This window comes from Malaya genurostris, chromosome 2 (genome assembly GCF_030247185.1).
Source record: "Malaya genurostris strain Urasoe2022 chromosome 2, Malgen_1.1, whole genome shotgun sequence".
Taxonomy (NCBI): domain Eukaryota; kingdom Metazoa; phylum Arthropoda; class Insecta; order Diptera; family Culicidae; genus Malaya; species Malaya genurostris.
The window spans coordinates 199,500,506-199,528,277 of NC_080571.1; the positions used below are offsets into that span (position 1 = coordinate 199,500,506).

The 27,772-nt window shown below is 38.1% G+C and overlaps 1 protein-coding gene across 1 annotated transcript; it reads left to right on the forward strand.

The window, feature by feature from the left end:
• The first annotated feature begins 1,637 nt into the window (after nt 1-1,637).
• Nucleotides 1,638-7,056, forward strand: LOC131429087 (uncharacterized). Its single transcript, XM_058593137.1, has 3 exons — nt 1,638-2,412; nt 3,288-6,115; nt 6,733-7,056. The coding sequence occupies exons 1-3, from the start codon at nt 1,638-1,640 to the stop codon at nt 7,054-7,056; spliced, it is 3,927 nt and encodes a 1,308-aa protein (XP_058449120.1).
• Nucleotides 7,057-27,772: the final 20,716 nt, after the last annotated feature.

Genomic DNA, 27,772 nt, shown 5'->3' on the forward strand with positions numbered 1-27,772 from the left:
ACTTCAATACATCAATCAATTAAAGATTGATTAGTTGAAAATTTTTCTTCAAAAATGCTGAATTGCATTCCTAACAATATTCATCAACGTCATGAGCAAATGAATTCACGCTAACATTTTGGGTTATGTCTGCCGTCTTGCATCAACGTACCATTTTGGATTGTACTCTAAAGCTTTTTTCTGTTACCAAAATTGGAACTCTTTCATTTATTGTTTATTCATTTATTACTACATGTATAAGAACATTTTCCACTGTTGAAAATCTTTTCGATTTTAATGAACCGACATATAAGTTTATTCAGAAAGTGTTACGATCGAATATTTTAAAACTTGACTGATATATTCATTAAGACTTATTATATTGTCAGATGAATAAATGGAATAAATAAATAAATAAACACTGCATGTCATCGCCATTCCCTTGTTGGGGCTAGTCCGGACATATGTTGCTAAAGTTCCGGAAGCTGTTCACGGTGGGAGCTGTTGGTGTGAAAATTTAAGTTTTCTAAGCAATCCCCGCCATATTGCGACAACCTAAAATCGGGTCGGAAACTATCAAACAGTTTTGCAGATCCATCATATCTCTAGAGACCTGCAGCGAGCAAGACGACAACGTTGCAATGAGTACAAAGTGAATGTTGAAAGAATGAAGTGAAAAATGTGTTTTACTTTTGCGATAACTCCGAATGTAAGCGGAAATGCACCACCCGACCATCATCCGGTGTTGTGGAAACTTGCTGGTAGCTTACTGCTTACATGGGAGTTAAGTTAGCTTTTGTTTTGCACAGATGTGCACTTTTGAAACACTCATCATTCCTTCCAGTTAACCTGGACTTTTATCTATGCAGTCACCAAAGCCGTGTTAGATAGAATGTTACAGTATTTTATTCCCCGAGCTTACCTCATCGCGATAGAAAAAGGCACACTCGAAGGAAGAAAACACTAAATGATTTCCCAAATGGTTGAAACATTATCTCAACACAGAAGTTAATTATTTCCATTTACATATGAAAGTTGGGCAGTTAACTTGGTAATTCGTTCACGGTGGCTGTATCGAAGTAATTTAATGGGTTTTGTTGAAACTGGCAGCACTGTTGTCGATGAAACAATTAACGAAGCAAGTGGCGGGAAATTATTAAGCGTGTAGCGAAAATAACTGTCAGAAATTGTTTATTCTAAAACCGAACACGAGTATTAACAGCTATTTCTGTGAAGAAATAAAACTTAAACCTAATTATAATAATAATTAAAAGTTACAATCTTTAAAATTTGTTTCAAACTTAGAACCTAGTTAAAACTTATTGGTAGCTTAAATCTACGAAGAAAGATTATTGTAAGTAATTGAAACTTATGTAAAAATTTAATTCTAACCTACATTTTCCTTACATAGAGCTAGAAGTTTACACTAGGTGCAAGAGACTGCGTAAAATTATAAAGGCATACCGATTTGTGTGAGTAAAATTACAATTATTACTAAAACTTAATCTAAATTAAAAATAAATTACAGCTTAAATCTAAAATTGAACTACACTAAAACGGTGGTTTGATTTGCTAAAGCATTTTGGAATCCCCACGCGCCCCGCGTTCTTGTTCTACGGAACATTTCTTTAAGACAAATCGATTGGCGAATCAGTAATATGGCAACGAGTAGAAACTGTGATACACCACAGACGCCAACCGAAGACATTACATCGAGCTGCGTGAATTGCGAACGTCCGGATAGCGCTGATAATTTCGTGCAGTGTGATAACTGCGACACGTGGTGGCACATGTCGTGTGCTGGAGTATCGGAATCGATCGAAGGACGTCCATGGTCGTGTCGGAAGTGTGTTCCGGATAATGCAAGCATCCGTACGGTGTCTTCTACCACTAGAGCCGCTCGTTTAGCGCTACAATTGGAAGAATTGGAAGCGAAACGAGCACTGGAAAAACAATCAATGGAAGCGGAAAAACGTCATCTTGATGAAGTGTTTCAACTACGGAAGGCACAGTTGGAATGCGAGGAAGAAAGCATGAACCACAGTCAGATTAGCATGCGACAAAGCTTGAACCAGGTTCGTCAATGGATGGAAAAATGCGCTGATCCAGCAGTAGGCGATCTATCAACAGCCTCGCTGTCAATGCCGCTACCAACATCCCATGTCGACCCGATCACTGAAGACAACAATCCCGGTAGGAACGTGATATTTCAGACTAGGCAAATTTCGAGCCCACTGAAACACCCGTCGTTGCAAAACGTACTTCAGCGAACTTCGATGTCAACAGCATATCCAGTTAACCAACAAAGTGGCCCCGCTCCAGCTGCTTATAACAAGCGTATCCAATCCGGTGCGGTTCCTAAGGCGAACATCTTTGATCCAGCTAAAGGAATGCACAAACCTGTAGGTAACCCTTTACCCTCCGTAGGCCCAGGTAAGCCACCACTCGTTAATAAAAATATGACAGTCCAACCTTCATTTGATGATAATGATGATAATATTTCTGAATTGATTGCTCAATTTGGAAACGTTGAAATTCTACCTGCATTAAAAATGCAACGAACCAGCCATGATTCTCAATCTCAAGGGCAGCTGTCGAAAAATGTGGGTAAAGAGCATGTACAACCGAACCCTTCATTCGGAACAGTCCCGATTCCTCTAGGGCTTCAGAAAATGTCTACATTTGTTCCAACCCCCTCGCAGTTAGCAGCCCGGCAGGTGATGACGAAAGACTTACCTCCCTTCTCAGGGAATCCTATCGATTGGCCTGTGTTCATAAGCAGTTTTATGACAACTACGCTTGCTTGTGGATACTCAAGTGCCGAAAATTTAACACGTTTACAGCGGTGTTTGAAAGGCGCCGCATACCAAGCCGTCCAAAGTCGTCTGATTTTACCAGAATGTGTCCCTCATGTGCTGGAGGACTTGCATTTTCTTTTCGGAAGGCCTGAACTTTTAATCGAAGCGCTTCTTGAAAACGTTCGGTCTGTTGCTGCTCCGAAATCTGAAAAATTGAAAACCCTAATTGACTTTGGTATTGTAGTTCGAACTCTTTGCGACCATTTAGAAGTAGCCGGACAACGCGAACACTTGTCGAATCCATCTCTGCTGAACGAGCTTGTCGGAAAACTTCCAGCTCACATTAAATTTGAATGGGGTGCGCATTTGAAAAACTGTCGAGAAGTCAATTTGAAAACGTTCGCGAGTTTTATGTCAGGATACTCGAAGAAGCCATCCTGTTCCGTATAGTGCCTGTAGTGCTGCGTGGCAGTAATGGTGTCATTAACACGTTCGCTTTTCTCGACGAAGGATCGTCGCTGACGCTAATCGAAGAGAAATTAGCAAACGAATTGGGCGCCGATGGAATCATAAAGCCTTTATGCTTGATGTGGACCGGAAACGTGACGCGGATGGAAACCACTTCTAAGCAGGTCACCCTGACAATCTCGGCGTTGAACGGGAATGCGAAGTATAAGGTTGAAGACGCACGCACGGTGAAAGAGTTATCGCTACCGAAACAAACTGTTTCATTTGAACGATTAATGAACCGTTATCGTCATCTCCAAGGGCTTCCAGTTGCAAGCTACGAAAACGCAACGCCTAGATTGATGATCGGAGTAAATAACTTGAATCTGATTGTTCCACTGCGAACGAAGGAAGGATTACGTTACGAACCCGTAGCTGTCAAAACCAGATTGAGTTGGTGTGTCTACGGTGGCAAGACAACAAACGATACAACGCATACAGTAAACTGTCATTCCTGCGACTGTACTGTAGCTCAAGAGCTGCATAACACGTTAAAGGACTATTTCGCGCTGGAAGATATCGCGACTAAAGAAGTGCCTGTGCTTATGTCGGAAGAAGAAAAACGGGCCCAGTGTATTCTCGAGAAAACAACAATTCGCATAGGCAAACGCTTCGAGACGGGATTATTATGGAGGTTCGACCATATTGAACTCCCAGATAGTTACAACATGGCCCTAAAACGTCTGGAATGCCTGGAGAAGAAACTGGCCCGAGAACCTTTGCTCAAGGAAATCGTTCAGGAACAGTTATCTGCCTATCAAAACAATGGTTATGCTCATTTAGCAACTAAAGATGAGTTGCTTGTCGCTGACCTGAAACGCGTCTGGTATCTGCCGTTAGGGATAGTCAAAAATCCTCGAAAACCAGGAAAAGTGCGATTAATTTGGGATGCAGCGGCGAAGGTTAAAGAAATATCACTCAACACAATGCTTCTGAAAGGACCCGATCAGCTGACTTCGCTGCCAGCAGTTCTTTTACGTTTTCGCCCATTCAAAGTTGGAATTTCTGCAGACATCAAAGAGATGTTCCACCAAATCTCTATACGTAGAGAAGACCGGCACTCTCAGCGATTCCTCTGGCGTTCGGATCCCTCGCATACTCCGGAAATCTTCCTAATGGATGTGGCTACATTTGGGTCATCGTGCTCGCCAGCGTCAGCGCAGTTTGTAAAAAATAAAAACGCCGAAGAGATTCGGGAAAGATATCCTCGCGCCGTAAAAGTAATAGTCGAGAACCATTATGTGGATGACTGCTTGGAGAGTTTTGAGAGCACTGAAGAAGCTGTGCGTGTCAGTCGAGAGATGCGCATGATTCACGAAGAAGGAGGATTTCTACTAAGAAGCTGGCGTTCGAATAGTAGAGAAGTATTGAAAGAGTTAGAAGAAACAAATTCAGCTGGAACAAACACCGTCGTCCAAGGAGTTGCATTCGAACGCGTTCTAGGATTGCTGTGGAGTACAGAAACCGATGAACTCTACTTTTCTACGATGATGTCGACCGAGATCAGCCTGGTTGATGACAATCAGCGACCCACAAAGCGACAGATACTGAAATGCCTGATGGGATTCTTTGATCCGCTAGGACTTCTGAGTCTATTCCATATCCACGGGAAAATGCTTCTTCAAGATGTCTGGCGATCGGGAATCGAATGGGACGAACTAGTGAGCGATAGAATTTTTGAGCGTTGGCAGAAATGGACCAAACTCTTCGAAGAAGTAAGCGATGTGCGTATTCCAAGGTGTTATTTCCACCAAGCGACGGTAAAACGCTATGATGGATTACAGCTGCATGTTTTCGTCGATGCTAGCGAAGTAGCTTATTCCGTGGCTGTTTATTTTCGTTTAGTAAATTCTGATGGAGTAGGAGAGTGTACCCTGGTTTCCGCAAAAGCAAAAGTGGCTCCGTTAAAACCTCTCTCGGTGCCTAGAATGGAATTGCAAGCCGCGGTGTTGGGATCGCGATTGATGAAATTCGTTGAAGAAGTTCACTGTCTCGCCATAGTGCAGAAGTATTTGTGGAGCGACTCGGCTACTGTGTTGTCGTGGCTTCGAGCAGATCATCGCAGATATAAGCAGTTCGTGGCCTGTCGTATCGGGGAGTTGCTTACGACAACGAATGTTAGCGAATGGCGGTGGGTGCCCTCAAAATCTAATCCAGCCGATGCTGCAACCAAGTGGGGTCAAGGACCAAAGCTGACGCAAGACAGTATGTGGTTTAAAGGCCCAGAATTTCTGCGCGGACCGGAAATAAGTTGGCCTATACAGAAGAACTCTGCTGTAGACACGGAAGAAGAGTTGCGTCCTTGTTACTCACACAGTAAAGTTGTGTTACCGAAACCTGTGATCGATCTGGATCGGTTTTCGAAGCTTTCTCGGGTGGTAAGAACCGCCGCGTACGTGGCAAGATTTCTGGCAAATTTGAAGCGGAAGCAGATTGGAGAAGAAGCAGTGAGCGGAATTTTAACATCGGAGGAACTAAAATCGGCAGAATATTCATTGATACGAATGGTGCAATGGCAGGCGTTTCCCGATGAAATGGCGATATTCGTAAAAAACCAGCGAGACTCGGCTGAGAAGACAGGATCTATAGGCAAAAGTAGCGTCATTTTCCAGTTGTCACCTATATTAGACGATAATGGATTGCTTCGCGTTGGCGGACGAATCGGGAAGGCTCCTAACATCAACTTAGAAGCAAAGTTTCCAGTCATACTCCCACGGAATCATAAGTTTACCGTTCTACTGCTGGACGATTACCATCGTAAGTTTCGAGATGGTAATCACGAAACCGTAACTAACGAAATACGCCAGAAGTATTACGTGCCAAGACTGAGAGTAGCAGTGAAACAGTTATCAAAAACTTGTCAGTGGTGCAAAATCAACAAAGTCAGGCCCCAGATACCGCAGATGGCTCCATTACCAGCGGCACGCTTGGCTACTTTCACTTGACCGTTTACCTATGTGGGTGTTGATTTCTTCGGACCGCTACTCGTTAAAATTGGAAGAAGTAATGCAAAACGTTGGATCGCTGTATTCACTTGCCTGACCGTTAGAGCAGTTCACGTTGAAGTCGCTCATAACCTCAGTACCGATTCGTGCGTCAAGTGCATAAGGCGGTTCGTTTGTCGACGTGGCTCTCCGGTAGAGATACATTCCGACAACGGAACTAACTTCCAAGGAGCTGATAGACTGTTGAGGGAACAGATGCATGAAATACAAGGAGAACTTGCAGCAACGTTTACCAACACGAACACGAAATGGCTATTTATACAACCCGCGAGCCCACACATGGGTGGGTCGTGGGAAAGAATGGTTTGTTCTATAAAAACTGCGATGCAAACAGCGTACGATAACTGTCGTAATGCTTGACGATGAAGCATTACTTACATTGGTTGTCGAAGCAGAGGCGATAGTCAACACTCGTCCTTTGACGTATCTACCATTGACTTCAGAGGAAAGCGAAGCGATTACACCCAATCACTTCCTTCTGGGAAACTCCAGTGGCGTTCGTCAGCCAGCAGTTAAGCCAACGGATTCAGGAGCGAACTTCGTGGAGTCAGATCCAGTATCAACTTGACGTATTTTGGAGAAGATGGACTCGTGAGTATCTGCCGACCCTCACCAAGCGTACGAAGTGGTTCGGTGATGTTAAACCTGTTGCCGAAGGTGACCTAGTGTACATCGTAGATGGAGACAGAAGAAATGGATGGGAACGCGGTCGGGTACAGACAGTACTCAAAGGAGCGGACGGGAAAGTTCGTCAAGCAATTATTTAAACTGCGAGGGGGGTAATGCGTAGACCTGTCTCAAGGTTGGCTGTCTTAGAGGTGGATTGTAAAACTGAACCTGGTGGCCAGTGTTACGGGGGGGGAGGATGTTGAAACTGGCAGCACTGTTGTCGATGAAACAATTAACGAAGCAAGTGGCGGGAAATTATTAAGCGTGTAGCGAAAAGAACTGTCAGAAATTGTTTATTCTAAAACCGAACACGAGTATTAACAGCTATTTCTGTGAAGAATTAAAACTTAAACCTAATTATAATAATAATTAAAAGTTACAATCTTTAAAATTTGTTTCAAACTTAGAACCTAGTTAAAACTTATTGGTAGCTTAAATCTACGAAGAAAGATTATTGTAAGTAATTGAAACTTATGTAAAAATTCAATTCTAACCTACATTTTCCTTACATAGAGCTAGAAGTTTACACTAGGTGCGGGAGACTGCGTAAAATTATAAAGGCATACCGATTTGTGTGAGTAAAATTACAATTATTACTAAAACTTAATCTAAATTAAAAATAAATTACAGCTTAAAGCTAAAATTGAACTACACTAAAACGGTGGTTTGATTTGCTAAAGCATTTTGGAATCCCCACGCGCCCCGCGTTCTTGTTCTACGGAACAGGTTTTTAATATTCTATAAACAATGTCAGAACGTTTTGTAAATTGGCTAATCTTCTTACTCAAACAATGACTAGGCAAGTGTAATGATTCTTTGTTGTTGATATTTATCGTCGCCATTAAAATATTTCCTTTTTCTGATTTAGTAATCCAATTTTTACCCTACATGAAATCGATTTTTATTCTTCGTAGAGTAATCTATACATTCCACGATATCTAAACTTTATATAGAAAAACTTTCAAAAAACAAACATGTCTAATGCTTTATACATTTATTCAAGAAATACAAGTTACATTCTCACTCATACCAAACCCTGTCAGCTTAGAGCGAAATCAATCTTCAGTTCAGCAACGCCATCGCACGGCATCACATTCAACATATCATATCAATCGTAAGGGTGTGCAGTGCTGCTATTTTTGCACGCATGAATTTGACATTTCTCTCCCCTACTTCTATGTACTAGATTCGATGCGAACTCGCCTGAGGGCGCCATGCTAGCAAAAAAGGATGTTGCCAATGGTTTGTTCGGGAAATGTGAGAGGTGGATATGATATTTTTCCTCATACTTAACTATCTTATACTGCTATACGACACTTCTGTATTTCTTTACTGATGATATCATTGTTGACAGTCACCAGTGAGCTTAAGCTTATAAAACTATCAACCATCTTGATATCATCGCTGCATAATGTTATTCATAATAGGAAACGTTTTTGTCTTTCTCATAAAGAAAGACTACGCAAACACTCTGAAGAGCGCGACAAATTTCAATTTTAGTGGTGTGTTTTTATAAACGATGATAGAATTTTTGAATACAAGTAAGATGTTCAGTTTGCAGATATTGTTAGTTATACTCTGAACAAACTCAGTTCGAATGTACATTTTTTTCAGAAACATCGAAAAGTAGTCCAAACTCGAGCTAATAAAAGTCATTTTTATTGACTCAAAATAGACAAAAATGACATGAAATTAACTCTCAGCTTCGCTTGAAAATTATGAGAGCGAGATCCATGTCCTGTCAACGACATAAGCGGAACAGTAGTTTCAAAATTGTGTTCTTTCTTTCATTTGCCCTTTCATTTTGGGTTTTCAGTGAAAATCGTGTATTGTGCAGTGTCGATATTCAACCGAAGATTTTACAATTAATAAAGACAGAAAACGATTCACAATGATGTTTATCTGCTGGAGCTCGAATCTGTAGTAGCTTTGGTTTCCAAGCAGGCTCTGCGGTCAACCTTTAGACACTCTTTACAGCCAACGTAACAGATTTTCAATACATCGATGAAAGAATGAGAATTGATATTCTATTGACTCTTCCTGCAAACATCGTAATAAAGGAGTGAAAGGAGAAATTAGGATAACGTCAATTGCTTCTGCAATCCATGAGCGTTCTGACGAGTGAAATGTCCAGAGAATTTTAGAAATCGGCAAAGGACCGATGTGAGTAGGGTGACAAAATGATCAAAATTTATCACTCATCAATAAAATAAGAAAAAAAAAATTAATTATGAAAATACCAAATCGCGAGGAAGTCTAAAAAGTTATTCATAGTTTTGTTCTGACGTGAAGTAGTTGTCAGTGTAGATTCTTCCAACAAAAAAAAAAAAAGAAAAATCAAAATGATTGGAATTGCGAAAGTAAACATTTGCCTAAAAATACATTCCAGAGGTTGAAATCGAACCAATCAACTATTTCCATCCATGAAATTGTTGATTTTTTTATGGTTTCGGCTCTACCGGTCTGTTAAATAAGAACGCTTGTTATATACTGCCCGACGTTTCGACCACTGCACAGTGGTCCGGATCCACAATTTAGGGGGACAAAAACATTTGTGGCTTAGCCTTATACTTTAGAGCTATGATGTCTTCGGAACAAATGATCAGTGAAAGATAAGCCATATTTTGAAGCATATGGTATTAGGGTGGTTCTAAATATTAGGGTGATCCAAAAATTATTTTCCGTATGTGTTGAGATAGAGGACTGCATCTTTCGGCAAAATTGTAAGAAAACTTATATCAAGCAACTTTGCCGAAAACACTATTGTAGTATCTCTAACGGTTTTAGTATTACAGCTATTTTAATAGATTAACTTAGGGTGTTCCTAAAAAAATCAGATTTTTTGCTCTAGCTTTCTTAATATTCACTTCTCGATTTTGGTGTCTTTGAATATCTTTTAGAGTTTGTTGAAACCAATTTTTTCATGAGTAGCGCATTCAGGTAGCGTTTTCTGAACCGAAGTTATGAGCAAAACTAGTTCAAAAACAGATCATTTTTAAACTGCTATATCTAACATTGGAGCAAACGAAAAAAAAATCGGTTTGTTTCATTTGATAGAAAATACTTTCGAGCATGTTTATAGAAAAAATGGCGGAGGAGATATTTTTTTAAATTTTTTAAATTGTGTTCAAACATTGGGTTTTTTAATTGAAAAATGCTCTTTTATGTAAGACATTTATTAGCTATACATATTAAAATAAGGTATTGCTGTCTTCTAGCGTGTTAAAATTAAAAATGTTAATTCAGCTGCATACTCGGGAAGATGGTGTACACTCACGTTGGTTGTTACTCTATTCGATAATGCTATTACAGGATCAGACGTTAAAAGAAATCGTTTGAATACATCCTCTAGATTCACTAAACGATTGAAGTTCTGCGGATGGAACTGCCTATACTTGCGAACTGATTTATTTCGACTCTCTTGCACTTCCTTACTATACATACCAATAGGAAGCAAAGCATGTTTTATAATTGCAGTCCCATGCACCAGAAGTTTATGTACGGTTGGCGACAGAGCATACCATCCATACAGCTCCACAAAACGAATTCTCCTGGAAAGCAGGTACCGAAATCTTCACATTGCTGTTTATCAACGTTAAGATTATAAAAAAACCGTTCAAGTATATTTCCATTTAACTCGATGATTTGCGCTACTGTGTTATATTCTTTGAAAAATCTATGGACCCAGATACCATCATTCGAATTGCCGCCTCCAGGTAATTTTTCACCAATGCTAGACCCTGTCAGCTTGGAGCGAAATCAATCTTCAGTATAGGAACGCCATCACACGGCATCACATTCAACATATCATGTCAATTGTGTGGGTGCGCAGTGCTGCTATTTTGGCGCGCAAGATTTTGACGTTTATCTTCCCTACTCCAATGTACGAGATTCGATGCGGACTCACCTGAGGGCACCATACTCGCAAAAAAGGATGTTTCCAATGATTTATTCTAGAAATGTGCGAGCTGGATATCTTGTTAATATGATGTCTTTGCTAATACGTAACCCTAGCCGCTCTTTTAATGCCGTTAGAATGTTTGTCTCTTGCTCCTTGACATGCTGATTTTGTCGGGACACGCGCCATGTCGGTTTCTCAATGTGCAAACAATAACTCACTTTTAGCCAAAGTACCATAGATCGAATCATTGCGTGCAGAAGCGAAATTCCGAATTGATATTTGTTTGGATTAATCTCATTTGTTTCAGTTCTTGAAAAATTCAGAGCTTTTCCTGAGCGCTTGCATATGTACCAAGCTTGGGAGTGTATGCCTGTTATGTCGTTTAACACTTTCGTATCGTTCAGGCAGAACACTAGCTTCGTTGATACAAATACTTTCCTCAGTACTGTGGGAGAAAGCTCTGCAATTTCTGCATTTACTTTGTCCACTTCCTGCTGTTAGTTCCGTGTTTTCCTTTTGAAAGATTATTATTCTGGGCAGCAAAGGGAAACAGATGAAGGATAATTGTTGTTCCAGATTATCCAGCCTTCTTGCTCAACAATCAATCGCAAGGGAACCAAATAGATAGCAAATATTGCACAGTAAGGAAGCGCAAGAGAGTCGAAATAAATCAATTCGCAAGTATAGGCAGTTCCATCCGCAGAACTTCAATCGTTTAGTGAATCTAGAAGATGTATTCAAACGATTTCTTTTAACGTCTGATCCTGTAATAGCATTATCGAATAGAGTAACAACCAACGTGAGTGTACTCCATCTTCCCGATTATGCAGATGAATTACCATTTTTAATTTTAACACGCTAGAAGTCAGCAATACCTTATTTTAATATGTATAGCTTATAAATGTCTCACATGAAAGAGCATTTTTCAATGAAAAAACCCAATGTTTGAACACAATTTAAAAAATTTAAAAAAATATCTCCTCCGCCATTTTTTCTATAAACATTCTCGAAAGTATTTTCTATCAAATGAAACAAACCGATTTTTTTTCGTTTGCTCCAATGTTAGATATAGCAGTTTAAAAATGATCTGTTTTTGAACTAGTTTTGCTCATAACTTCGGTTCAGAAAACGCTACCTGAATGCGCTAGTCATGAAAAAATTGGTTTCAACAAACTCTAAAAGATATTCAAAGACACCAAAATCGAGAAGTGAATATTAAGAAAGCTAGAGCAAAAAATCTGATTTTTTTAGGAACACCCTAAGTTGATCTATCAAAATAGATGTAATACTAAAACCGTTAGAGATACTACAATAGTGTTTTCGGCAAAGTTGCTTGATATAAGTTTTCTTACAATTTTGCCGAAAGATGCAGTCCTCTATCTCAACACATACGGAAAATATTTTTTTTTTTGTTTCAATTATAGAGGCTTTAACATTAATGTCATTCGCCTCTTCGGGCCAGAAAAACTTTCTGACCCTATGTGCGGGGTTGGGAATCGAACCCAGGCGGGCTGCGTGAAAGGCATCGACTTACCCATCACGCTATACCCGTCCCCCAAAAAAAGAAATAATTTTTGGATCACCCTAATAATTAGAACCACCCTAATACCATATGCTTCAAAATATGGCTTATCTTTCACTGATCATTTGTTCCGAAGACATCATAGCTCTAAAGTATAAGGCTAAGCCACAAATGTTTTTGTCCCCCTAAATTGTGGATCCGGACCACTGTGCACTGGTTATGGTCTTTTTCAAGGGAAACTGTAAGTTTATTGGTAATGAAAGATATTTCTAAAAAAACATGAAAAATGTGTGTTAACTCACTATCTTATCGTTCCTCGTCTAAAAATCGTATGCCCACGAACGGTTGTTTACATAATATGTGATTTTAATCACATTTGCTTTGTTGTATATCTTTACTTCTTGAATATCTTGAATAACTAAGACTTTATGACAACGGTACTGGTTCAGATTTTATTTAATCTTATTACAGAATGTAAACTATTAAAAAAATATATCAGTGACTGAAGACTTAGTAACCTTTCACTGAAAAATGACCAAAAAATGTTTTGTGATAAAGAAAAATCTACGTAAATTTTCTTGCGAGGGGGGGGGGGTTGAAAGTCTACGAGGGGAGAGAAAAATACCAGATTTTGGTTTACGTGGTTTATGAACGATATTTTTCAGTGGGAAACGAATATGCTTCGTCTCTATTCGTGCGGTCATTTACGAATGAGACAGAAAAAAAACGAATATAAGGCTGTTGGATTGGGTTTTTTCAATGAGAATGCGTGAGAATTTTATACCGTTTTCGTTTTTAAATCTAGACGCGGGCGACTCTGACACCGGGTAAAACAAACACGTGGTACGCGCCCTAAACAACAACTCATGAAAAAAAGAAAAAATAAACAAACTTGCATGGATGCGTGGTGCGACCTGAGAAAATTTTCAGAGCGAAACTACGCGATTGGAGTCCGATCTAGAGCGACCTCAGGTTGCTAAAACAAACATATCAAACATTGTTTGGGCGACTCTGGGTCAGCTTTCGGGCTGCTCTGATCAATAAACGAAAACGGTATTAAGCTCTGGTTAAAAATCCGAAATAGAACTCTTATCAATTTCTTAGAGATTGTTTCACAAACTTATGTCGTTTTCGTTTTTAAATTGCACTACACTGTTGTAGCGAAAGCTGCATTGAAACCGTTCGTTTTTACCAATTGCACTACACCAGTGCTACACTTTTTCTGCACTGATACCACTGGTGTAGCACTCATCAAAAGTTTGGTGTAGCTATGTGCAATGGAATCGTTTATTGTAGTCAATGGTTACTGTTTATGTTTGCGTCATTTTTGTTCGTTTATTCATGTCTCCGTGTAGCACTGCACCGGTGTAGTGCAAATTAAAAACGAAAACGCCATTAGATTCGAATGAAAGATATTACAGCCCTTAGATTAAAATTTGACTTCCTGCTTCAAAATCACAGAATAATGATTGTTAAATATTTAAAATCGTCAGTTGTGTGGCGAACTAAAATAAGTACAAAATTTTGAGCTCTCAAAACTATTCAAATTTGTAGGTCTTGAGGGTTGATCACCAATAAAACTCAGTTCGGTTATATCGGTTCCTAAGGTAGTGAACTCACAGAATACATCAGAATGTAAGTTGCTGGCTAAAACAATTCACTTTAATTACGCCGATTTCTGATCTACAATTCCGAAAGTGACCAAGAAATTCCAAAATGAAATTACATCAATTTCGCATATGAAGGATAATGAGAAGAGCATCACTACAATACTTCGTGGAATCAAAAGTTTAACGAAGGTCTACGTCTTTTCAAATTTCAAATAGATTTTCTATATCATTAAACTCACTGCTTGGAAATATTTCTATGCATCGATACAAGCAGATAAAACTATGTACATCAGAAGATTGATGACCGAAAATTCGATTATTAACAATTTTCCAAGTTTTCCAAGCCACTTCAGTAGCACATATCGTTTTGCAATTTGAATAGCATAGCCGCTAATATTTGAGCATAGCGCTTTTTCAAAATCAGCATTAATGGATCCTGCTGAAAATAACGAATAAGCTAGCAGATTTTTAAACGATCCACGAGTTGTTTGCCCTCAAATCTGGTCTTTTTCGGCGAATTGCTTCACGCAAACGTCTCATAACGCCCAAATAATACTCCTTGTTGACGGTCTGGCCTTGTGGAAAGAATTCAGGATACACAACACCCTTGTAATCAATGAAAACTGTGAGGATCATCTTCTTTTCTGACTGAAAACTACGTGGCCACTCACGCTCACTTCGTGCCACTGATTTTTACAAATGTCCTGATATCAAGCTGAAAATTTGATAGAATATCACTGACAGATGTGGCAACCTAAAAAAAATCTAACTGGATGACTAAGAGCGCCACACGGTGGTGATTGCGGGAACTCTTTGATCAAGGTAGTATATCTTGAACAACCCGTGGACAACTTGACAGCTCCCATACATCGAGAATATAAGTAAAAGTTTTGGTTCTCTGGTTCCACAATGGCGTCGTAAATAGAATAACATTTGGAAACAACGTATCTGTTTTTCGACAATCTGCGGTTTAAATTTTTATATTTAAATAAGTAAAATAAATTTTGCTAGCCTTTCTTGACATTTATAAAATAATTATGATGATTAGTTACTATGGTCAATAGAAGGTTTAAAAGTAGTTCATCACATTTCAATGAACAATGAACGTGAAATAAGGTATTCTACTGAATCTTGAAGAACAATACTACTAATTTTCAAATCAAGATTAAATCTATGTTTCTCTTATCTTTATCCGAGTCGTTAGAAGATCATCCAATGATACCAAATACTCCTACAAATGCTACTAATTCCTTGCGTTTTCATTGATACGGCTAAATACGTTAGGTACTCATTAGTCACACACCACATTTCAAAAAACACTTAATTTCTAGCTCTATCAATTACTATCAATAGTTATCTTTTTAGACCAAAGAGAAGACGTTGGGCAGAGTCAATGAAAAAATAGAAAAATTACAAAATACGCATGTTTGGAGATTTTTGACGTGTGTTATTGATAAGTTTGTTGCTATGCAGCGAAAAATTCGCAATATTTTGATTTCATTCAGGAGTTCTTGCTTGAGTCACAATATGAAAATTACGCTCCTTTTAAATATATTGCTGGACGCATACACAGTGACCGTAAATAACGTAATGAAGTACTGGTTTCTTTTGTAATCTTTTTGTTTCGTGATTCATTGCACTCGTACACTAGCGTACACTAGCGCCAAGGCTATGCTTTTGCAAAACCAGGAAGAAAAGTCTTTAAGGGCCTAAAAGGCCCTAAAAGGGTAATTTAGAGGGCTATTTTCACGCTTCAAATCTGATTTTTTCAGAAACGGCGACGAAAATCAAAAAACCCAACTGACAATCTCTTAGAAAATGAGTTCAGATTATTCTGTGAAAATTTCAAAATGATTCATTGACTTTAGCGGTCAGGAAAGTCTTTTTTTCTGAAGAAAGAATTGCATAGCTGAAAACGCCGTCTTTCAACTTGTTCATTGAATATCTCGCCTTCAAAAGCATGGATCAAAAATCTATCCTGACAATGTCTAGATAATTTTATTTAGATGCCTTTAGTGTATAAAAACATATATGTTGTCGCGATGAAAATGAAGTGAATGTTATTTTTGTGAAGTAAAGTCGATTTCTATGGCGGCGCCATTTTTTCTGCTCCAGTTACCTGGTAACGTAACGAAACAGGAGAGAGAAATAAAATCGGCTCAGCAATCCTGCCAAACAAGCGGTAGCTACATTGGATTTTATGTGATGTAGTCAAACTTGTAACCATCATATCAAAACTTTCTTGGCCACCCGGCCACAACGAGAATCATTTTACACATTTGCGAGAGAGCATGGAGAGAAATGTAATACGCACAGCGAGTGGAGCACATTTTTGTTTTCTATATAGGGGTGCAAATTAGAAACTCAAGAAAAATACACGTAGAAATGTGGTCAGGTTTTGAACAATTACAGCTCAGTCAATTTTGTATCAATTATTAATATTATGTCACCAATTGATTGGAAATATTTCTACGTATTGGTTTGAATGTTCATAGCCATGTATTTTTAATTGTATATCATTGAAATGTTGATTAATAGCTAGCAGTGTCTTATTTTGTCTGCAAAAAATCTCCAGCACACACCCAAACCTCCGTTTACGAACACTTTTTTTACGTAACCTCTTTTTACGTAACTCATTTTACGAACCAAATTGTTAAAGTAAACTTTTTTTACGAACCAACTTCGAAAAAAGAGGTTTTTGCATCCAATGAAAACAATTTCCGGCTCCATGGAAATTACTACAATGTGGGTATTTTCGGAACGGGATTGACGAGTAGATCGGAAAACGATGTTTGAAGTGGTTCGGAAATCCATGATGGCGATTTTCGGTTTATCGATATTGCTTAAAAACCCTTACAATATGGGTATTTTCGTAACGGGTTTGATGAGTAGATGATGGAAAACGATGTTTGAAGTGGTTCGGAAATCCAAGAAGGCGACTTCCGGTTTGTCGATATTCCTTGAAAACCCTTACAATGTTAGTATTTACGGAACGGGATTGATGAGTAGATGACGGAAAACGATGTTTGAAGTGGTTCGGAAATCCAAGATGGCGAGAACGCACATAGTAACAAACCTAAATAGGTTTTACAGCAGACTGTTCGGGACCTCGTAGAGGTTCAGAATTTACTTCTGCTTCTACCGAATGTGATCCCCAGCAGATTGTTCAGCATCCAGCAGTTTACTTCGGCTTTTTGTGTTTTTGTGTCGTCAATTATTCTCATCCTCCTAGTCCAACCCTTACTATTTCCTTTCAATCCTTCCCGGGAACGTGCCACTTGAGCCTATTAGTTCTGATTCCTGCATATCAGTCCCATATGGAAAATCGGCATGTCGAGAAAAAGACGATGAAAGTTTTATTTCTGAACTTTTTGATTTATTGTACTACCTAATGCTAAATCATGGTATTATTACATGAAATATCGATAATACACCTTAGCTATTTCAATATTGCAACAAATAAAATTATTAAAATTTACACAGAATGATATTTTTTTAATAGTACTTCAATGATTAACACTTACGGTTGAAATGTCATATATATATATATATATATATATATATATATATATATATATATATATATATATATATATATATATATATATATATATATATATATATATATATATATATATATATATATATATATATATATATATCGGTTCATTTCAACAATATGTTTAGTGGTATAAAATAAATAATAAAATTAACCTAATGTTTTTATGTAACAGAATTAAAACAACAGAAATTCCCAATAGCATCAGCTAAATTTTAATTGACATATAATAAATGTTTTGTTTAATTAATCAATGAAATCAACTGGAAGAAATATATTTTATTTTCATTATATTGATTCAAATAGAACATACAACATTGTGGTTATTAAAATTATAAATTATTTCATTACAATTCTTGCTCGAAATAAACATAAACCAAGCTAAACAATCTATTTACTGTTTGGTAGTTTAAACAAGCTGTTTTCTGCAAGTAGTACTTCGGTTTACACGACTCCATTAAACCTGAACCTTAGACGAAATGAGAAGACATCTTTCATGCCGTTCAATTTCAACGCGACGAATTGTATCCAAAACAGAACAGATTCAAATCAGTACTGCAGAAATTGAAATGATGTTCGACTTAGAGGAATTTTAGTTTGTCACACATTGCACGCAAGAACTATCTTCAAGCTAGTTATGAGCTTAATGTTCATGCTGTCAAAAGTAATGATAAGTTGCACTGCATCCGTTGGACGTGCAGTAAAAGTTTTCATACTTCCGGAGAGTGTTATGAATGGAAAGAGTATTAGTAACTGATTTTCCATCGAACTCGGAATTATACAAAACTTTTCTCCAGTAACGATATTTTGTATCTGATATCAGTTGCTGAAAAGAGAGTATTGGTGACAGAGCAGTTTTATGTTGGTTTGCCCATTTCCCTGTGGGTGGAAAATCAACAAGCAACTCGAAACTCGACTTGACAACTGAAATAGATTAATTTAAAACTTTTGCTCTATCCGATGCGATGCTCTGAGCGACAGTGCACTACATATGTAAATAACTTTTATTTTATCTATCCAACTCTTGTCATTCTTCCTCGGTAGAATTTCGTTCACCTGGAGCCAAGTGTCAAAGAATGACGTGGATGCGTGAATCCTAAAATATAGTTATCTGTATGCAAATTAAAATAAAACGTGAACCTTGTTCTCTATAATAAATTGTTTCATAGACTGACTTGTTATATGTTTAACCGGATGCACATTTACTGTAACCGAGGTGAGTATAATAATGCACTTATTTTCCTTCGTTTCTCACAGAAAAAAGTTTCCAATTAAATTAACGTTACAAAGCAACAACTGATAAAGACTGTCCCAGAAAGTATGGACACAAACAAAAACCGCTGCCATTTCGCTATGATTCTGAATCTGTAAATTTTTATGACTGTGTCCTGTTGTTTACTTTCTTCTCTAACCACTCGTGCAGTTGTTTATTCGTTTTCATTAGTTTGTTTCGAAATGCGTGGACTTTCAGCAGAACAACGTCGAAAAATTGTGTACAAATGGTGCACAGAACGCGGACTGTCACTGAGAAAGATAGCAAAAATGGAAGGAGTAAGTGAAAAAGCCGTGCGAAATGCAATCAGGAAGTTCGGTGAGGATAACACCTTTGAGGATAAACCGAAAACGGGTCGAATAAAAGGTCCTGCTAACCCTCAGTTGGATAAACGTAAACTGAAGAAATCTTCGAACCTATAAGAAGCAGAAACAACCAAAACGTAGTCCGAAACAAGAAGCTTCGATCAGGCCGAGGGTTCGAAAGCTGTACAATACGATTCTTGCTGGAAATTTGAACTGCATAATCATGGACGACGAAACCTACGTGAAACTCGATTATAAATCCTTGCCGGGATCACAATATTATACGGTGCGAGAAGGGCAAGTGTTAAACCAGTCCGAGACATCGATTGAAGTCGAAAAAGCTATAGTCTGGCAAGCAATTTGTAGCTGGGGTAAGATTTCGATTCCCTTCATCATCACTGCTTCAATGAACAGCGAAATATACATCAAGAAATGTTTACAAAAACGACTTCTACCCATGATTCGAAGCCACAAGGATCCTGTTGTCTTCTGGCTAGATCTTGCTTCTTGCCACTACTCGAAATCAACGGTAGAATGGTGTACTACTAAAAATGTCACTTTCGTCCCAGAAGACATGAATCCACCAAATTGCCCACAACTTCGACCAATTGAGGAATTTTGGGCATTAACGAAGGCACATCCTAGGGAACATATATCGGCAGCCGAAACCATTCAACAGTTCGAAAAAGATTTTAAAAAAGGGTCAAAACTTGTCGCCAAGTAGTCTGTACGGAACTTAATGAGGAACGTTCGCAAGAAGGTGCGCCAGCAAGTCTACAATGGCTAAGTAGCAAATGTTGAGAATAATATTCTGTTGTTGTAGTCTAATATTATCAGAATATCGAATAAAATTTGAATATCTAACACTTGTGAATTATATACAGCGAAATCCAAGTGCGTCCATACTTTCTTAGACAGTCTTTAGTAGTAACTCTATCATAATATAATAAAATATGATCAATAAATAAAAGATTACGGATACACATATTGGGTAAGAAAACAATCCAATAAAGTTTATTCACTTATAATATTTTTGCAGAAAAATTTATTTCCCGGAATATTAGACAAGTTGAAATATTCACGGAAATCCTGAAAACTCATTACAACCAAGACTAAGTTTTTCGCTTCGTAATCGATCGAACAAAACTTTAATTGAAAACGCGGATGTAATAGCTCGTTAAATTTTATAACCGACACACAAACACACACCGCACACGTGCGCGTTAAAAGTAATCCTTTGCTCTTGAGTGTTTTGCTAACACACCACCCTGGATTTTCCTTCTGCGGAAAAACAGGCGGGAGTTCAGTTTTCGGCCAAGAGCACCCATGTGTTCGAACGAAACCACTTGTCAGCCATTTAAAGAGCTGCGGCCGCAAAATGTGGTCCCAGTGCGGCGAGGGGAATTTATGGAATGAAAAGATTATAATTCAGCGTTGAATGGGAAGGAGATTCTGTTGGCTAGGGATATTCCAATCCAGCTTATAGCATTAGCATTATGCACTAAATGAACTAGAGCTCTACTGGGACTGTTGTTTCGGAAAAAACTTTCTGAGTGTCGGCGATCTTACACAAATCTGCTGATAGAATTTAAAATAATTCTTCCAGGAACGTAACTTTCATTCAACTTCACACACAATTGCACCCTTTGCAGACTTAATTAACACTTCTGGCAGGACAAATTAATGGAAATGAAAAATTTATCACTTCGACTCGGCACTGCCCAGGGTGAACCGTTGAAGTTAGACCGATGCAGAAGAGATTTATGTTTCCACAGCAGAGTAGAAGAGACAAGCTGAGCAAAGTAATGAATGTGACAAGATAATATCTCGCATAAATCGCACCCTGGTGGATGAACACGTGAAATCGTATCTAAGCCGTTTTAAAACGTTTGATTGCGGCATCCGCCTGCGGAGACCATTGCAAATGTCAGTAGTGCAAATATTTTTTGTTCAATTAAAATTTTGTTCAAGCAAATTTGTGCGCAAGCTTAACGTGGCCAATGGAGTCATTTTTTGTTGGTTAAAAAAATTTTTTTTATCACCCTTTTTTATGGGGAAAAGCAGCTTCCATTTCTATCCAACGAGGATTGAGGAACACTTTGTTCGTCGCTTGTCTTCAATGATTGTGTTGTTGTCAAAAATATTGTTGTATGTGGTTTATGTTTTCTTTTCGTTTTTGTTCTTGTTCTTAATCTTTGAGTCGTTGCTTGTTGATCTAGACCCGTCTTGTTGTACATTTGCTAGTTGTTTTGATGGTGAACGAATTTTTGAATCAGTACTGAGTTCATAACTTACCATTTCTGGATGGCTGTATGGTCTTTGTTGAAGTTCTCTTTTTCGCTGTTTCAGTACAGGATTTACCACAGTGTAATCAGCTGATTCTCGTAGGTTACCAGCGATGTACAAGGACAGCTTCAGTTTTTCTTGTTTCGTTGGACACTATTGTTCATTACACTCTATTGTGTTGGTTTCTGTCTGCAATACCTATGAACTGTCATTTAAAAGTATAAAACATTAGGCAAGTTTCGACTCAACCCAATGTTCTGGCCGATTGTCGTTCATTACGTTACAGCTAGATCAGGTAGTTGTAATACACGCCCTTCGCGTATATACGTTCGAAAGTTACAAAACTGGCAATACTGTTTCACTGAAGCATTAATAAACAGTCAGCTGGGCCACCACTTGATTTTGAATCCTCAATCTAGATAGTTGTTCTTTACTGTGCTTCGAAAGTTTTCATCGAGTGTGCTGGTTTGACTTTCTTTTGTTGAGTATATTAACATACAGTATTTACATCCGAAAGTAAGTGTTATAAAGAAAACACAAAAGTGGTGACGAGGTAAAAGGAAAATTTTTCGATGGATGTTGATTGTAAATAGATTCTTGGTTGAGCATCGTTGTGATGAAATGCGCCATTTTGTGTGAGAGCGTCAGTTCTCTCTGAATAGAAATAAAATAAAGCATTTATTTTGGTATTGTCTGGGAACAAATAGTTCCTTTGTTTACTCAATTTCTTTTTACTTTTCATGTAGTAACAAAAGTTTTAATTAACATGCACATAATTTGCAGTAGTTTCGTGAGACACTTCGTGAATAGGAATTAGAATCTATTGTGTCGCAAGCGGCTACGTTTTGAACAAGGCGGTAAAACATTTCACGGAAGCAGTTTTTAAAATTAGACGGCAGAAGCGACGAGTTTGTCGTCACCTATTGACGAGTAAAGGCCAAACCGCACATGGCCGACGCTGTCATCGCCGCTTTTTTTTTTGCTCTTCGGTTATGACTGAGCTGCCGGTGTACGCATATATAGGTGCAGTTATTTACTGGGGACTAATTTTTGGGAAGTATTTTACCATTCGTCTCAAATTTATTAGAAATATGACTCAACTATCTATGGCGTCTTCAATATAGCTCTACCGTAAGGGTGCTTGCTGAGTTTTGTTTCTTAGCTAACAATATAGACAAAAATTAAAAAAGCTCATTTTATAACCCTAGCAGATTCTCTCGTTTACGTGGAACTGAACTTGCAATATCCTGTAGGAAATCTAAATGACGTACACGGAACCACCCGCGATCCCATTTCAACCAGAATATCAGTTGATTTTCTGAATTTGTAATTGGTTAAAATTTGGTACAACTAATCGATTGTTATTTTAACTAAACTGTCATTTTTGTTTTTCGATTAGCAGAAACGATGGTTGAAACAACTAATTTAACTGTTTGAAAAAAAATGCTGTCAATTAGTGAGAACACATACCTTTCAATTTCAACAAATATTTTAGTTGAAAAAACTGAAAAATATTTTAATTGAAATAAATTCTAAAAAAATACTTCTGATTCGATCGAAAATGATTGATGTAGAAAAACGTTTTTAATCAGCAAAAGTTTGCGAGTAAATTTGCGAAATTATTAAATTTACCTAAAATGAGTATTGAAAGATGATGCCTTTAAACGGTTGAACTAAAGTTAAGCACTGATAATTTTGGTCAATTTATATGAGCTTGGGTGCATCAACCGCTGGGAATTGGAATTTTGCGACGGCAATTCAAACGCGCCATTCAATCGCAACGCGTTCTGTGTGTTTGAAACCCTTCGCTCCTGTTAATTTTATAAATTAAATCACAGCGGTACCTTAAGGTACTACTGTCAACAAATGTTTATTTGTGGTGATATATCAGTAGAATGAGAATGTTCGGTAGTTCGGCTGTTCTAAGCTCGTCAAAAAATGAAAAAAATACCGAAGGAATTTAGTGTGCATCTAGTTTAGTTCAACGATTAAAATTTTTTAATCGAATGTAGCAACCGGATTAATCGCTTGAGGATTATTTTTTGTCTGTTAAGTTGCAGGCTGAATTTTGTTCTTTTGGTACATTCGGGAATGAGAGATACCTGTCTTCAGGAGAAAATTCTCATTGAAGACGAATAATTGAGTTCTGAGGCCACGAAGAAAATTATTATGACTTGGGAAATGGCCAAGTGCAACACCAAATCCTTAGGGATTGAAAAAAAAACTGAGAGTTTTGATCTTATTAACACAGCGAAACCTCACTATGGGGCAGCATTCAGGAAACTAGCAGATACTTTGGATGCGGGCCCATCCAAGGGTTCTGTTAGGAGTCGATATAATCATAATTACAGTGGAAATAAATATAAACCAATGCCAGACGAATGGCGTGGTCAACAAGATAAATTTAGAAAAGATTATTCTCAATTTACATGCTTTACAAAGGGTTGTACACAGTTCCACTGTAGCTATCGACCCGATCGAACGCAAATTCGTGTTTCTCTAATAGTGCGGTGAATTGTTTATTCCGTTTTCAAGGTCATTCCGTATTCTATTGTCTGCATCAGTGAGGTCGAGTGATAATTCGAATTAATCCGTCCTCAAGGTCGATTGTGAGCTTGTGTAAAGCAGCACTACGTATGGTACCGTTAGCCAGCGCCAGCTGGGCGCTGCGCATTAATCGTTTACATATACATTAGAAACAGTGATAAATATATATAGTGATAAAAAGAGAAACGTTATTGAGGGTGAAATTTATGAGCGACCGATTGCTTTCAACGAATTCTATAGCTCGTCTCGCCAAAGAACACTTGCCAGCTGGCAAGCATCTTGGGATAGAGATGATCTGGGTCGGTGGATGCACTCAATTATTCCGAAAATATCGACAAAGGCATGGTTCAGGGGACTGGATGTGAGTAGGGATTTCATTCGTGTGATGTCCAGACTCATGTCCAATCACTACACGTTAGATTAGAGATGGTCGGGTATAGAAATTCTTATACCCGAACCCGACCCGTACCCGAGTGATCAGCAAAAAAATTTACCCGTACCCGACCCGTACCCGATTAAAAATTGAAAAAATTACCCGTACCCGACCCGTACCCGATCAATAATAAAAAAAAATTACCCGTACCCGACCCGTACCCGAAAAAAAATAAAAAATTTTACCCGTACCCGACCCGTACCCGATTAAAAATTACCCGTACCCGTACCCGACCCGAATGAGTAGTAAAAATTTTACCAAAATTCAGTATGGGAAAAATAAAGTGTTTTAGATATCGAGCCGTATCAGGCTCTAGTTGGTAAGAAAAATACATTATAATGCTTGTTTACTTTTAAACATATAAATACACTGTGAAGCATGAATAATGTAATGTAACTTTTTTTAAACATGCAAAAAAAAAAAAAAACAAACGGTTCATCCGAATTCAAAATTTATTTTTTCATATTAAAGTACAATCCTTCCGGGTAAATGTGGAATATAATTTCATTCAAATGGTTGCCTCGGCTGGCCTTGCAGTACGCCATACGGTCGGTCCAGCTTTTTAATACATTTTCGATTGTATGCAGCTTTATTTCAGCTATGGATGTACGAATGTTATCCTTCAAGGCTTGAATTGTCTCTGGCTTGTCCACATAACACTTATCTTTGACAGCCGCTCAAAGATAATAGTCTAACGGTGTCAAATCACAGCTCCGTGGCGGCCAAACGACATCTGAATTTCGACTGATAATTCGATCTTCAAAGACTGTGCACAGATGATCGATCGTAGCGTTGGCTGTGTGGCACGGAGCGCCGTCTTGTTGGAACCAAAAGGTGTCCAAGTCTTCCTCTTCAAGTAACGGGAAGAACCAATCGCTAATGATGACGCGGTACCGCTCGCCATTGACCGTGGTGGCGGCTCCTGCCTCATTTTCTAAGAAAAATGGCCCAATGATGCCGCCAGACAAAAATCCGCAGCAAACCGTCACTCTCTGAGATCGGCTTCTCCATGATGACGTGCGGATTTTCCGTCCCCAGATGCGACAATTTTGCTTATTAACATACCCGCCGAGATGAAAATGTGCCTCTTTCGAGAAGATGATTTTTTTGCACACATTCCGCAACATTACCATGATTTTGAAAGTAAAACTGCACTATTTTCACGCGATCCTCAAGCGTATACACAACCATTTTCGTTCAGCGGAAGGATACAACTAAGTTTCTGTCAAATCAGAAGTGACATTGAGGTTACCAATGTCGAAATAACCGCTAGTTCAAAAATAAATGTTAGATGGCGGACCCTGTAGATTTTCAATGTCTTTGGTACTTTATACTTATTTACAAATGTCAACAAAAGGGAGTAATATCAACTCAAATTTTTCTAGAAGCATATTTACCCAAAATGTCGTAATACCCGTTGTATTCAATTTTGGGTAGGTATGGTTTTTACGAAACAGTGCGACTTTTGATCCAATTCTTTAGAACCACAAGTAAGCGTGCTCATTATCTTGACACACAAATAAAAATTCACATTCGAATCACTTGAAAAATCACGTAAAATAGTTCCAAATGTCAAATTGAATATTATACGTGGCGAAAATGAATATTATGCGAACATCCCCTAAAATGAATAGTGTGTTATCAGTTCGTTTAAGTGAATTGACCAAAGAATCAAACAATGTACGTGTATTCCCGGTGTGAAAAATTCAATTTTGAACATGGTGAACAGTGAGTCCTTCAAGTGTAAGTAGTTTGACCATTCGTAGGAAATTTTTTTGGTTACAATTTTTTACTACAAAGCAAATTGATTTTGATTTAAATTAATCTGTCAACTATGCCCGTTTTGTAAGCCTCACAAACCCACACCCACGATGTTATCGGTAGCTGGTGGTTTTTACAGCCATTGAACCGGTGGAACCCTTAACGAGTGAACACGGTGAAAATTTGAGTATTTCGCGAGAAAAGATTTTCATCCTTACTTTTGCGACTCCACGTTGTCACGCATCGAGATTTTCACTTGTAGTTCAGTGAAAAGAAACGAAAATTAACTAGCAATATAGCCCAACTTGCTGCGCCATCAATCGGTGTCATTTCAAGTGAGGTGACACCACCCAGAAGTGCAGAATAAGAAGAACTTCTATGCAGATTTTCTGAAATAAATGTTCATGTTTTTATGGTAAGAATCATAATGATTTTTATGAAACTTTTGAAAATCTCCAACCAATATTTAAAATAACAGTTTTCTGGTATCTGAATGTGATATGAGTACTACACTACATTTTATATACTGCCCATACTTGCATATCAGTCCCATATGGGAAATCGGCATGTTGAGAAAAAGACGATCAAAAGTTTATTTCCGAATTTTTTTATTTATAGTGCTCCCTAATGCTGGTCCCGGGTTGGCGGTTCAAAGCATAGGACGCTGGTCTTACAAGCCAGCTGTCGTATGTTCGAGCCTCGACCTGGAAGGATTCTTAGTGTCAGTAGGATTCATAGTACTAGCCATGCAATGATTCTGTACGCTAAGAATCGGCTGCGAAGTCTGTTGAAACAGAAAGGCCAAATTCCACGAAAGGAATGTAATGCCAAGACTTTGCTTTGCTCTCTAATGCTAAATCTTGGTATTAATACATGAAATATCCGTAATACACCTTTGCTGTTCCAATATTGCAACAAATGAAATTATTGAAATTTTGCACTGAATGGGACTGATATGCGGGTACTTTAGCATATGGGACACAGAAATGAGTTGATATTTTTTTATATTTTACTGAACAAACCCTCAACTTTCATTGCAATTTCTGATAGTATATTGAGGAAAGACTCCATTCCTCAAGCTAACTCAAAATTGGCGAAAATCGATATGAGACTGATATGCGAGTATGGGCAGTATATGAATCAAATAATTTTTACTGGATTGTGCATTAAACAGCTTTAAAATGGTAGTCCATTAAAACCTACGTGAAAAGTAGATTCCGACCGCAACATCATAGAGCTAAGGCAGTGTGTCTTATTAAATATGTTATAAACAAAGTAGGGCGGAAAATATTCACATTACTTTTCACGTAACTATGATCTTTTTTTTAAATGAAGAAAAAAATGTTTTTTTTTCTGGAAAAATATGCCAGTTGACAGGTCTGGTCCTAGGCGCGAATGTCAAAACCCCTTGATTCAAATTGATTATTTTTCGGAAGAACTGTTTTGCAATGAAAAAATCTCGTCAACGTGTAAACATATTTCTGTGAAGTACAAATGGTCGGGTAATCGATCCGAAAAAAAAATTTACCCGTACCCGACCCGTACCCGAGTGAGCGGTAAATTTTTTTACCCGTACCCGACCCGTACCCGAGTGAGCAGTAAAATTTTTTACCCGTA

What these genes read in the sequence shown, in the direction of transcription:
- LOC131429087 (XM_058593137.1), top strand. Translation starts at nt 1,638, where the DNA reads ATGGCAACGAGTAGAAACTGTGATACACCACAGACGCCAACCGAAGAC. An exon ending in TTTACCCTCCGTAGGCCCAG is followed by an intron (nt 2,413 to 3,287) that starts GTAAGCCACCAC and finishes TTCTCGACGAAG; the next exon opens with GATCGTCGCTGACGCTAATC. An exon ending in ATTACGTGCCAAGACTGAGA is followed by an intron (nt 6,116 to 6,732) that starts GTAGCAGTGAAA and finishes CATTGACTTCAG; the next exon opens with AGGAAAGCGAAGCGATTACA.